The sequence below is a fragment of the Gastrolobium bilobum genome, unplaced genomic scaffold (genome assembly GCF_033153095.1).
Source record: "Gastrolobium bilobum isolate Gb01-03AN ecotype WA unplaced genomic scaffold, APGP_CSIRO_Gbil_v1 utg8088, whole genome shotgun sequence".
Lineage (NCBI taxonomy): Eukaryota > Viridiplantae > Streptophyta > Magnoliopsida > Fabales > Fabaceae > Gastrolobium > Gastrolobium bilobum.
Genome location: NW_026898843.1, coordinates 79,382 through 93,957, shown reverse-complemented (window position 1 = coordinate 93,957; position 14,576 = coordinate 79,382). Strand labels below are relative to the sequence as shown.

Sequence of the window (14,576 nt, the reverse complement as noted above, 5' to 3'; positions counted from 1 at the left end):
TTTAATATTTTTTCCATCCAAATCTATTTAATTTCTGATTTGTAAATAAAAATATGCTAAAAATACTATTCCATCACAGCATAGAATTCATTTTTTTTTTAATTTCAAATTTCAGTCTTATACAAATTCATAAACAATTTTTTTATAGAAGTCCAAATTTTAAAGAGATTAAACTAATTTGATTTCGAGTTTTAAGCTTTTATTTATTTATTTATTGATACGTGGAGTTTGAGGCTCTTCATTCTTTTCAAAAGTTGGAACTTTCAAGAATTAAAGGTCAAATCCTAAAATATAAGTAAGAAATCTCTTGAATATGAACTTCAATATAAACCTGTCATTTACTATTTATGAGGGAAAGAAAACTATGATGCTAAATCTACTCTTGATGAAAGTGAGATAGACGACCAATGTAATTTTAACATCTAAATCGACGAAAAAATATATAAAAATTGTTTAATATTTTAATTTTTGCTGTAGAAAATTTTCTCTGATACACTTATATAAAAATAAAAATATCTCAGTAATTGTTTTCTCTTAATAATGGAATCCATTCATTTTTATGAACGTGGTCCCGAAATTTTTAAAAAAATAAATAAATTCCTTAACAAAAAATGATAGAAAAAAGAGAAATAAGTGATTTTAGAATAAAATTCAAATATTAAATATTTGAAATTTATAAATTTTATTTTGAAACTTTTCATACTTATACATTATGAAGCACCAACACTTCAAAATCCCTGATGTGTCGTATCCGACACTTCACGACACTCATCGACACTCGGACACTTCAATACTCGATGCAAAGACTCAAAAAAAATTCAAAAGTTATGTTGCGTTGCATTTTGAGTTCCAACTATTAGATTCGTTAGATTACGATTACTATTTTATTGAGTTTAATATAAACATTTCAGATGTATTATGTTTCTTTGCAAAATTGATGGGTATTATAAGTTTAGCTTTATTTTTTTGTTAAATTAGTGAATATTATATATAATATACACTACATAAATTAAAAATATTATATAATATCAAATCGTGTCCTAACGTGTCGAAGTTTAACATTTTTTAGAATTAACGTGTCGGAGTGTGGTGTCGTATCGTATCCCGTGTCCCGTGTCGGTATCGATGCAACATAGCTTATACAAATAAGTTATTGTAATAATCAAATAAATAATATCATTTTATTATGTTTATAATAACTAGTAAGGGAAAAATGTGTGTCATTTTAAAAGATGTAAAGTTGTGTCATTATAAGAGGAAGAAAAAGATAGATAAATGAGGAGAGAGTTGACAAAAAAAATAAAAGTGTGAATTTCACCTCTTTATGAAGAATGAAAGGATATAAATTATGTCATTTAAAAAGATAAACACTTTTTGGGAAGTAGTAAATATCATTCAAACATTATTGAGTGAGGATATTCTAACTATTAAAAATTCTTACTATTAACTTACTACCCATCACATCACCCTTGGATCAAAGAGAGAATGTTAAAAAGTTTTTGAAGAGAGAAAATGTTAATATAATGATATGATTAGATAGGTAGTGAAAAATTTTGGTAGTGAGAATATTCCTCCTCAAGATTATTATATCCATGTTTTAATCATATCCGTACTTTTAACCTCCGAGTCCCTATACCCCTCCTTCTCTCTTTTCCTGAGCTGGTCAGTTACCGGTGTGACTCAGTGAGTCAAACTCGTGGACCCCTCTTCTCCTACCTCCCATTCCTCTTCTTCGCAAATCAAAATCTCCAAATCACAAAACATCTCTGAAACACTCTCCAAAACCCTACACACTCTCTCTCTCTCTCTCTCTCTTCTCAATTTCACCCTCCATCTTCAATTCCTATGTCCCCTTCCTCCTAATTCCTTCCTACTCCTTCAGATTTCGGTGCTGATTTCATGGAAGCCGCGAATCCAGCACTCGAATCCACGATTAATTTGCGGGATTCTGATAACAGCGGCACCAAGATGCAGCATCAGCAGATAGCTGACGTGGCGAACGACTACATCGTTTACACTCGACGAAAGAGGACCCTCCATTCCGAGAATGAGAAATCCAAGAGGCTCAAAACCTCCGAAGATTGTCTTAACGAAGAAATTAAAGTGGAAAACCAAGTGTTAGGGGAAGGTGGCTCTTCCAGCGAGGTTGATCATGTGATTCTCAACAATGGTGATGAGGCGGTGCGTAACGACGTCGTTTTCAGGACGTTCGGGCGGGATACGCGATCGGCATTGAAGCCCAAGGTTGAGTCAGAATCAGAAGATGCAAATGTTAAAGCATTAACCAGTGAGAAGAGCAAGTTGGAATTGAAGATGTCAAAGAAGGTCATCGTGGTAAACAAGAAGCCCGTGACCGTCAAGGAGCTCTTCGAGACTGGTTTGCTTGATGGGGTTCCAGTTGTTTACGTGGGTTGCAAGAAGGTTCGTTTTTCATTTGTTTCCATTAACATTGTTTTATTTTATTTTTTATAATGTAATAGATTCTGCTACGTGCCCGAACCATATCTTATCTTAATTTTGTTTTAGTAGAAGTGATTGGCTAACGAATGTACTTATTGAAATTGCCTGGTCCATTAGGAGATGCATTAATGTTAGTGAATATTTTCTATACGATTTAATTTTTACCCTTTGCTAATTTTATTTTATTTTATTTTTACAATATTATCTAATCCAATCATATTTTAGCAAGCCATTCTTACAGCTTGATTATAATAATAAGGACATAAGGTCAATTTATTCTAATGAGATGGTAACACATAATTGAATGATATGACAGTCCAACGTAATTAAATGATAATATGATAATTGTAAAAAATAAAATAAAAATTAGACTGATGCTGCATGTACATTAGACTCCTATCAATAAACTTTTATTAACAGGCTTGGCTCCCTGTAACATTATTTCGAATTAATATCCTTTTTTATTTTCTGGTGGAGACTAGTGGTCTATTTGAGGGGTAGCTTTTGCGGATAAATATACTGCCCACTGAGTTTAATACTGGTGTGTTGTGATTATAGGATTCAACTTCAGGATTGCGGGGTGTAATTACAGATGGGGGGATATTATGTTCATGTTGTCTGTGCAATGGACGCCAGGTAAGTTAACGTTTTGTCTTTGAGTAATGGGTACCCACTATCCAGTGGTTTCTTTGGTTCGAGACTGCTCTTTCATTTGTTTTTCCTTGTTACTTCTGCCTATGCAGGTTATTCCACCTTCTCAATTTGAGATTCATGCTTGCCAAACATATAAGAGGGCAGCACAGTATATTTGCCTTGAAAATGGGAAGAGCCTTCTTGAACTATTGAGGGCATGTAGGGCAGCTCCCCTACATACTTTGGAGGCGACTATTCTAAATTTTGTTTGTTCTCTGCCTGAAGAAAAATATTTTACTTGCAAAAGTTGCAAAGGTTAGAGCTTTGCTTTTGTTATTTGGAGTCATTTTTGTTGTCTAGTTTGACATGCTGATCATAGTTTTTGGGGGTGAAAACTAAACCAAAGATTACAGAGTTTTTATTTTACTATTTCTTTGTTGATTGCCTTGGATGCTTATTCTTATTCTTCCCACAGGGTGTTTCCCTTCTTCAAGTGTGGAAAGAGTGGGACTTACATGTCATTCTTGCGTGGAATCAAGGAAATCTGAAGACAGTTCTATTCATGCAGTTGGCAAAAGAGTCAGGTATTCATTTCTTCTGCCTACTGTACTTAATAGATAACTAGTTTTCTTTGTTAAGATTTTGGAAAACCTTGTCCTATGAATATTTATTTACTTACCAAATAATGTTGTTGGTAATAATCTGGGATTTTTTAAAACAATTGGCTTTAGAAGGATGGCAGCTTTGTATTCTAGCTTTTCTTGAATGTATTTGGTTTTAAAAAACTGCTCGCTTGCTTATTTTACAGTTACTAATCTATTGAATGACAATCTTTTACTAGAAAGATTCTCACAGAATAACTTCTTCATATTATAATAAAATTCATTCATTTTCTTGATTTTGGAATGAGCAATTTAAGTTTTGGGGAGAGTTGGTTCATCATATGGTATTAGAGGCTTTATTACCAAGTGGTCTAAAGTTCGATCTATGCTGCCCCTATTCTTCTAACAAAATGTTGAATTTCAAAATGAGATAGGTGGGTCTATGAATTGTCCGCGCTTCAAGTCCAAAGGGCTTTTGAGTGAAGAGGCCTATTAGAGACGTGTAATATAAAATGATCCATGTGTCTTCACCTAATAGCTTAAGTTCTTAAGAGAGTTGGTTCACAACAGAGAGATAATAATTTCATTGTCTTGAAATAATGGACATAGAAATTGGGATGGTCATTGGTTTGATTACCAGTTTGTGTTGTTGACTCATTGATGTTAGGATGTTTATTAATAACTATTCAATTAATGATAATGTTAAATAACGTGTGCCTTCAATAAATGGCCGACCCAGTTCAAATACCCACTTCGTGAGTGTCTGGGGAAGGGAATACGTGTGCCTTCAATATATAACTAAAAGTTTCTTAATCTTAATGTAGGTAATAATAACATAATTATGTGAACAAAACAAAATCTGACTATATGTATCTTTTTTCTAGTTTAAAATGAAAGTCAAAATGGTTTCAAAATGTTAAAACCATGAGTAAGGCGAAATGAAAAGTTCTTGAGCCCTTTTCCCCCCGACTTTCTTTTCTTTCATCGTCATGTTACAATTTTTCAGGTCCTCACGACCAGTATTGTGTTCCAGTACATCCTGTACTTCTGAACTGTGCATCTCTTCACAATCTAAGAGGCACTCGAAGACAAGAACAAAGTTGGTATTTATATCTATTTCATTTACCCTATATATGACACAAATTTGTAGTTCTTGCATAACAACTTTGCGCCAACCAATAATCTGTGGTTACATGGTTTCATTCTTGATGGATTTCATAAAAAAAATTCTCATTATTAGGTTGTCTGCATTCTTGTTGATGTTTATATATATATATATATATATATATATTAACTTACATGCTTTCAATTGTGTTATTTAGGTCATCAAAGCGGGTTAGCAGCTCAAATTCTTCCAAGTGTGCTTCTGTGCCTATTCTATTCCGCAGGAAAAATTTGTGCAGCATGGAAACAGAGTTTGTATCTAGCTTTATTTTTTAGCATCCTTGTTGTATCCAGCTCTATTTCCCGTCTCTTTATTGTAATCAGTTGTTTTTACTAGGTCATCAAAACTGTCAGTAAAATTGAAGACTGCCCCATTTACTTCAAATTCAAAGTGTTTATCTCCACAAAATAAGAGTGCGTGGAGGATCACTAAAAAGTTAGTTCCCTTCTTCCCCTTCATTTATTTGTGTATATATCTGGCTGTAGTTATTTTTTTTTAATCTCTCTTCTTTAATGATTATATTAATTTTTTGTTCACCCAATTTATCCTTCTTAAGGTATCAGCGATTGCATAAATTAATTTTTGAAGATGAGGGATTGCCTGATGGAGCTGAAGTTGCTTATTATGCACGTGGACAGGTTGTTTTGGTGTGTATTTCATGTACAAGTTATTGTATGTCTATCACTCTATTAACTGTTACATTCTGGTTGATAGAAATTACTTGAGGGTATAAAAAGGCGCTCTGGAATTGTTTGTCGATGTTGCAACACTGAGGTATTTATACTTATTTTTCTCTTGTTTGTTTGTTGGCACTCAGGAATTTATAAGTTGTATAGGTAAAGCTTTCAATTTTAAATGTTGTGCAGATTAGCCCCTCACAGTTTGAGGTCCATGCAGGGTGGGCTTCTCGTAGGAAACCGTGAGTTTTCTTTTCTTTTTTCTTTCCTTTGGGGGATTCAGAAGCTTTTTGAATTGTTTGTTGCTTGTACCTAAGGATTTTCATGGCGGTGAAAATGTTTTTGGGCAGTTACGCATACATCTACACGTCGAATGGGGTCTCTCTCCATGAGTTAGCAATATTTCTCTCGAAAGATCGCAAATACACTGCAAAATATAATGATGATGTATGCATTGTTTGTTGGGATGGCGGAAATCTGTTGCTCTGTGATGGATGCCCAAGGGCATTTCATAAAGGTCAGACTTAAGTGACAAAAATTTGATGAACAAATTATCTAGTTTCTATTTGTGTGGAATCATCTTTTTTTGTAATTATTTATGATGCACCCGAGCTGACTGATTTGGATTGGGCTTTTCTATAATTTATTTCATAGTTTAGGGCTTTTCAATAATTGTTAACTATTTTTATTTTTGTTATTTTTAAATTACGTTTGAGTGTGCGTTATCTCCTTTGATTGCACATGATTATAGTTCTTTACTTTTTTGTTATTTTTATTTTGCCTATTTAAGGTTTGGAGAACCCTATTGTTATGATGTTTTTTTTGGTTAAATGAAATTAAGAAAAGAGAAATAGTATTTTCACGCAATCTTTGTGTTCGTTCTTCTTTCTGTTTAACCAATAGGTTATGCTTCGGCATTATTTGGTAATTAGAGCTCTGGTTGTCACATAAATGGCTGAACAGAACAATGGCGGTCGAGGTCGAGGTCGTGGAAACGGGGTCGAGGCGACGACGGCGGTAGAGGGCGTGGTAACACCCTTAACAGCGACGACGAACAACCACACATCGACGCGCGAGACGCCACAGTTATAGCTGCAATGGCCGCTACAATGGCAGAACAAGGTAGATGAATTCAGGAGCTCGAACAACTATTTGCCCAAACACAGTTGAACGAGTCAGATGAAGGAAGGGAGTTTGAAAGATCATCTTATACAGAGGAAAGGAGCATAAATCCATTTTGGAACCAGGAGCGACACGGATGAAGTCAACCTGGCGATAAATCCTTTTTTGCTAATATTGGGGTGAAGATTGAGATCTCGGAATTCGAGGGCACCACTCATCCAGATGAGTTTATCGGCGGGTTACACACCGTCGAAAGGGTCTTTGACATCAGAGACTTGATAGAAGAGAAGAAAGTACCGATCTATGATGAATATGATGAAGATCAAGATGATGAGAATCCCGTTATGGATGCTCCAGTTTATGGTGAGTTTCCTATCTATGATAAGTATGATTGGGAGCAAGACGATGAGAATCCAGAGTGGAAGAAATCTCTTGTAGTGATTTCAGTGAAAAGTCAGTTATTAGAAATTCTAATATTTCTGACAAAGAGGAAGTTCTACCCAAAGATATCATGCAGAATGATCCTTCGTTCAATAAGTCTTTAGTTTGCAAGCAATATTATGAATTTGGGGACAACGAGCATAACAACCTCATGCTCCATGGAGATAAAGATTTAACTTTTAGTAGAAGTTTAATTGGAGATCGTCAAGGGCAATGGGAATTGCTGTTACATCAGACGGAATTTTCCTATGACGGATCACAGATGCGATCACTGATCCAAACTGCAGGCAATATTCCTTTTGGAATAATTTATGGGTTTTGTCCTTTTACTCCCTTAGAACTCATAATATTTCTAGTTCCCAAGCAGTTTAATACGAATGCAGGTGAATATACCAAGCATATCAAAGAATTGCATTCACAAGTCCTAATCTTAATTAGGAAATTTGGTAATATTGTACCAGAAGAATTGCCATCTGAAGAAATTTATATCAATGAAGACGAAGTAGATTCGAGGGCGAATCTTTTCCAAGTGGGAGAGAATGATGCACTCGAGCTGACTAATTTGGATTGGGCTTTTATATAATTTATTCCATAGTTTAGGATTTTTCAATAATTATTAATTATTTTCCTTTTTGTTATTTTTAGATTACGTTTGAGTGTGCGTTATCTCTTTTGATTGCGCATGATTATAGTTTTTTACTTTTTTGTTATTTTTATTTTGCCTATTTAAGGCTTGGAAAACCCTATTGTTATGATGTTGTTTTTGGTTAAATAAATTAAGAAAAGAGAAATAGTATTTTCTCGCAATCCTTGTGTTCGTTCTTCTTTCTATTTAGCCAATAAATTACTGCTTCGGCATTAATTTATCCCCTGTTAATGTGGTAAGAAGTTATATATCACCTTGGTTGAAGTCAAGATATATGTGCAAGAGTTTCTATACGACTATATCCTCTTGGATGCTAACATAGGAAAAAATCTCCTTTAAAGTATGCTTGTTTGTGAAGTGTACAAGTGAAGGTGTATCTACTCTTAAATTTAGTGGGTTAAGATCACTATGTATTCTAAATTAAATCAAGGATGCATACATCCTTAGACAAGCTCACTTTAGAGGAGCCTTATTTAGCTGCTTTGAGAATAAAAGAATATAAGTGACCATGAGGGTTGGGATCATATATTACCCTTCAAGACATCGTATTCTGATTTGTTTCAAGCATGTTCTGTCCACCTTCTTGGAAAAAGGAAAATGAAGAAGGAACAGGAGAAAAGCTTGTTTACATCTATTCTTTTCCTTCCTCGTTCTTTTTCACTTCCTTTTGCTAAATGCCTTGTTAATAGTTATGTTCTACAGTTCTACTAGATAAAATTCTTACAAGTTAGCATAATCTTATTTGTCTAATATAATTGATGGATGGGATTATTTATCAAGTGGAATCTGTACTTTAGCCATGCTTTCAGGCAGTTTGAATATGAACTTCTATAATACTAAGATATTGCTTTCTAAAGGGTATTAATCTTCAATTTCTTATAGAAGTAGATGAAATTTTTATGTTCTTAATGCCTAAAATTTAGTTTCATGATTTACTGAATTGGAAGCAGCAGTTATAAAAAATATTTGCTTTGTTTGAATTACGATATAGTCATCTTCTAAGTGAACTTGTATGTTCCTATGTTTGGAAATGTACAGAATGTGCATCTGTATCAAGTATTCCACGTGGTAACTGGTACTGTCAAATTTGCCAGCACATCTTCCCGAGAGAAAGCTGTGGGGCACTCAATCCTGATGCTGTTGCAGCTGGAAGGGTTGAAGGAGTTGATCCTATTGAACAGATTGCCAAGAGATGCATTCGCATAGTAAAAGACTTTGAAGCTGAGATTAGTGGATGTGCTTTATGTAGGTAATAATTACATTGTATAAGATTAGAACTTAGAAGCCAATGTATGGACTTGGCTACCTTCTAACATTGTACTTCTTGAAATCAGTAATTGTTTCCGTCCTTCTTACTTCTGTATTCAAGCTTAATCATAAATCAGTGTAATAGATTTTCGATTTTTCTGTTATAAAGAGAAAACTTTGTGCATGTAGGGGTTCTGACTTCAGCATATCAGGATTTGGTCCACGCACTATAATAATCTGTGATCAGGTATGGATTCTAGTCCATTATTTATTTTGACATCTCATAGAAGGCCTCAGTAACCTGTAGAGTCAAGTTCCCTTGTTTGAAGGGCATGATCACCAATGATGAATGCTTGGTTCTTGATTGATGCAAGTATCCAACTCTAGGGTTTGATCCGGTTGGACTGCACTAACGTCATATTTGTTGTTTTTATTAACCCCCACCCCCGGTTTGTTGTAGTGTGAAAAGGAATATCATGTTGGCTGTTTGAGGGATCATAAGATGGCATATTTGAAGGTATTCTCTGTTGCTATTTCTTTATACGTGGATACATTAGTTTGGACACTTACCTCATTTTTGTCCATTGGACATCATATGTATATAACGACAGGAGTTGCCGGAAGGGAATTGGCTTTGTTGCAATGATTGCACAAGAATACATTCTACTTTGGAGAACCTTCTGGTTAGGGGGGATGAGAGACTCCCTGAATCTCTTTTGGATGTTATAAAGAAAAAGCAAGAGGAAAGATGTTTAGAACCCCTTAACGAGATTGATGTAAGATGGAAACTTCTAAATGGCAAAATTGCTTCTCCTGAAACTAGACCATTGCTTTTGGAGGCTGTGTCAATGTTTCATGTAAGTTCTGCCAGTCCTTATGAGTTGCTTCATCATCATCTTCTTTTTCCCTTGGTGGGGGAAGGTGATAATCCTTGTTTGTTCTCCAACAAATGGTAGAGCTGATTTGCAGTTTTGTTATTAATGGTGTTATTCTTCTTCATTGTATGCCTTAGTTTGGTTGTAGCTTGTGATTTAACAGCCATTGAAAAAAAAAATTTATATATAAATCCATTTTTAGGAGTGTTGAAAAGTTTTGCCTTCAACATAAATGCATGTTCAAACATATGTATGATTTTATAATTATTTTCTTCTTGCCAAAGTTTCTGATGGCATATATATATATATATATATATATATATATATATATATATATATAAGGTTTATTGTTTGTTATGTGACTGGACATAAGGTTTTGTCCTGTCACCCCAACTATATACTCCGAGGAGTACATAGTTATAATATTAAAGTTATTTTTTTTTTCTTTTCAGAAACTTGTCGGCTGACATGGAGAAAGAGAAAAAAACAACTTTAATATTATAACTATATAGTGTACTCTCCGGAGTACATAGTTATATGGGGTGACAGACATTGTAGTTAAAATCTTGATTCATCACTAAGTTTTTACGATTTTTTTTTTCATCAAAACGTTTTTACCAATATTCCAGGTTTTTTTACGTTTTTACGATTTTTTTTTTTATGTTACGATTCTACATTTTACGATTTTTTATCCCCCTTCCGTTTTTCTGTAAAATCTCTTTTTTAACGACCTTGGTGACATGACAAAATCTTATATCCAGTGACTGGACATTCGATGGACCCATATATATATATATTTATATAAGTTGAAAAAAGAGATAATCTTATTGATAAAATTGTATATTACTTCTGTACAATTTCTCTCTATTTAAAGAGACTAAATAACTTAATGGGCTAAGCCCAAAGAAGATTCTAGAATGAAAATAAATAAATAAACAATACAATTATTTACAAAGCTCCCCCTCAAGCTGAAGAATAGATATTTATTATTCCCAGCTTGCTAGTAAGCTCTTCAAACCTCTCTGAGGGAAGTTCCTTTGTCAGAATATCAGCTAATTGATGTCCAGAAAGGATGTATGGAGTGGTGATCAACCCGCTATCAAGCTTCTCTTTGATAAATTGGCGGTCGACCTTAATGTGCTTAGTCCAATCATGTTGAACTGGATTATGAGCTATACAAATGACGGACTTATTATCACAAAACAACTTCATAGGTCCTTCACATCTTATTTTAAGATCACCAAGTATAATTTTCAACCACAATAATTCACAAACACCTTGAGCCATAACTCGAAATTCAGCCTCAGCACTCGATCTGGCAACCACATCCTGTTTCTTACTCCTCCATGTCACTAGGTTACCACAAAGAAACATACAATAACCAGTGGTAGATCGACGATCAGTTACGGACTAGCATAATCAGCATCGGTATAAACTTCTAAAGAGAGATTGCCATTACGCCGGAACAACAGTCCTTTACCAAGAGTAGCTTTAAGATACTGAAGAATTCTCTCCAGTGCCTGCATGTGTTTTTCTTTTGGATTATGCATGAACTGACTTACAATACTGATAGCGTAAGCAAGATCTGGTCTAGTATGAGCCAAATATATCAGTCTCCCAACTAACTGCTGATATTGTCCTTTATCAACTGGAGGACTCTCCTCTTCATAACCTATCTTGTAATTCTGCTCAATAGGAGTACTAGAGGGTTTACACCCAAGTTTTCCCACTTCTTTAAAAAGATCAAGGACATATTTCCTCTGGCTGATAAAAATTCCTTCGTTTGAATGAGCTACCTCTGTCCCTAGGAAATATTTCAATCTCCCAAGATCTCTAATTTCAAACTCAGAGGCTAGCCGTGCTAAGAAAATGACGCATCAGGCCCGACCTACCGTGCTAAGAAATTCCACAAAGAAAATGGGGGATGGAGAGGATCGAACTCGGCACATGAGGCTCTGATATCATGTAAAGAATCAATTTAACCCAAATGGTTAAGCTGTTGGGTGAGGTTACATTAATGGTTTTATTTATCTCAACACACCCCCCACAAGAGAGTCCATTGGGCTTGAAAAGTGGATGATGCAACAGGCCCAGCCTACCTGTGCTAAGAAATCCCACAAAGAAAATGGGGGCTGGCGAGGATCAAACCTGGTACATTAAGGCTCTGATACCATGTAAAGAACCAATTCAACCCAAAAGCTTAAGCTTTTGGGTGAATGCCTCTTTAATAGTTTATATTATACTTTAACACGCCCCCTCACAAAAGAGCCCATAGGGCTTGAAAGGTGGATGATGCATCAAGCTTGACCTACCTGTGCTAAGAAATTCCATAAAGAAAATGAGGGGCGGCGAGAATCGAACCCGGGACACGAGGCTCTGATACCAAGTTGAAAAAAGAGATAATCTTATTGATAAAATTTTATATTACATCTGTACAATTGCTCTCTATTTAAAGAGACTAAATAACCTAATGGGCTAAGCCCAAAGAAGATTCTAAAATGAAAATAAATAAATAAACAAATATAATTATTTACAACAAAATATATATATATATATATATATATATATATATATATATATATATATATATAACCATTCAGCATGTATATAAAGTGTCTGTCTATATTTGTGTACTGCATTATATATAAGCATTGTATAGGGCATTTCTTGAGTAGGTGCGTAATTTGTTACAATGTATATCTCTGTTGTAGTGCATTTCTATTTTTCTTTAAGCTTTTTTGAGTTTTCCATGTATCATTTAAATGATTTAATACCACTATTGAACTCTGGTATTTAGAGATCTCTCGTGTGTTTCAGGAATGCTTTGATCCTATAGTAGATGCAGCTACTGGACGTGACCTTATTCCGGCCATGGTTTATGGGTACGAAACTCCTTTTAGAACATTTTTTGCTTTTCATTTTTCTTTTCAATTTTTTTCTTCCCTTTGTCTCAACTAACATATCATTCACATGCAGAAGGAATTTGCAGACTCAGGATTTTGGAGGAATGTATTGTGCATTATTAATGGTCAAGTAAGAAGCGTATTTCTTTATTTAACTTTAATTATTTCATACTTTCTTACAGTACTGTTCACATTTTGTTTTCTTGACATTGAAGTTCATATGTGGTATCTGCGGGCATGCTTCGGATTTTTGGTAGCGATATTGCAGAACTTCCTCTAGTTGCAACGAGGAATAAGAACCGTGGAAAGGTGCGAGACTGTACTACTAAGTACTAACTTGGTTGACATTTCTTGGGGTACCCTTATGTCTCTCCCGCTCCAAAACCCCATTCCCTTTTAAAATTGTTCTTTTCCTTTATTTGTTTTGCGGGGACTTAAGGTGGCCATTGGCATCGTATTTAATTAGCTAAAGCAGAATTTGCTTCACAAAGTGGGTCGTGGGAGCATGGTATTTCATATGTAAATCAGAATTTGCTTCACAAAGTAGGTCGTGTCTCATGAGTTTCCTTTGTAGGTGTTCAACAGTGATAGTTTTAGTTCTGTGATCTTTACTACCGTATTTTTCTATAACTCAATTTCTAGTTGTCTGTCTTGGTTGCATCATGATCTTTTCTCTTGTTGAAGTTTTCTGTTCTCTGGAATTTTGATATATTACTCTGTTATGATGATTTGACTAGTGGGATAACTAGTTAAGACATGGTTGTTCTTGTTATGTTCTGATCACCTATGCCTATGTCTCGGTAACGCAATATTTATATTGGTTTGCCCTAACAGGGCTACTTCCAAACACTGTTCTCGTGCATTGAGAGGCTGCTAGCTTTCTTGAATGTGAAGAACCTTGTGCTACCAGCTGCTGAAGAAGCAGAATCCATATGGACAGATAACTTTGGGTTTAGCAAGATGAAACCTGACGAGGTATATATTTTGCTCGACTACTTACATGTTAGGAGCTAGGTTAACATTTTGCCACTTTATTCTAGCATTAGTTTTACGTTGATCTACAACTAGGTTTCTGTTGCTCTTATAATTTTGCTACCTGCTTTATTTGTCACAAGACCCATATCCCCAACTCAGAATGATCTAGTTTACCCTTGTGCGGCAGATTACCAACTACAGAAAAAACTACCATCAGATAATGGCATTCAAAGGTACAATTATGCTTCATAAAACGGTGCCTCAATGTCGGGTCATCAATACTCAATCATGAGAAGTCTATATATAACAAGAAAGTCAATCATCAAAGGGGAAAACCCCTAGCTTTCTCGTTTCCTTCTTTTCTTCGTTCTGCTCCTTTCCTTCATGTATCAACTTTTGCTTATTTGAAGCCATTCCTGAACCCATACATGACATTGGTTTGACATTTATAATGTCATTTTCCTATTTTAAGTTTTGAATACTCTGTTAAGCATACGGAGTTCTTGATGTTGGACCTGTGCTTTGCAGTATGATACGTTGCTGTTTTGTATAAATGAGATGTTTCTTTTATAATTTAGAATTTTAGATAATAGCGTGTTAGTATTTGAATGCACGATCGTTAACTTAGTAACTCACAAGGAATTTTAAACAGTGTCATGACCCATACAGATCCTTATGTTTCTGTTATAATTGCAGTATGATGTTAGTATTATTAACCCAATGGAAATAATTTTTTGACCTAATTTATTCATCTAACACAAGGATTAGTGTAAGTATTTTTCCTCTTACCTTTTTGGTTTAAGCTACAAAGCCCATTGATCTAAAATCA

General features: G+C 34.7%; 1 protein-coding gene across 1 annotated transcript; it reads left to right on the top strand.

Annotated features, from left to right (window-relative positions):
* Positions 1-1,665: 1,665 nt before the first annotated feature.
* On the top strand, positions 1,666-14,299 carry LOC133284642 (uncharacterized). The gene is made up of 20 exons (XM_061481707.1): positions 1,666-2,421; positions 3,019-3,096; positions 3,204-3,408; positions 3,569-3,677; positions 4,702-4,794; positions 5,018-5,110; positions 5,197-5,295; positions 5,417-5,498; positions 5,575-5,634; positions 5,727-5,779; positions 5,888-6,054; positions 8,785-8,995; positions 9,184-9,241; positions 9,455-9,511; positions 9,606-9,851; positions 12,687-12,751; positions 12,846-12,902; positions 12,988-13,081; positions 13,607-13,747; positions 13,935-14,299. The coding sequence occupies exons 1-20, from the start codon at positions 1,900-1,902 to the stop codon at positions 14,037-14,039; spliced, it is 2,595 nt and encodes an 864-aa protein (XP_061337691.1). The 5' UTR covers positions 1,666-1,899; the 3' UTR covers positions 14,040-14,299.
* The last annotated feature ends 277 nt before the right edge of the window (positions 14,300-14,576 follow it).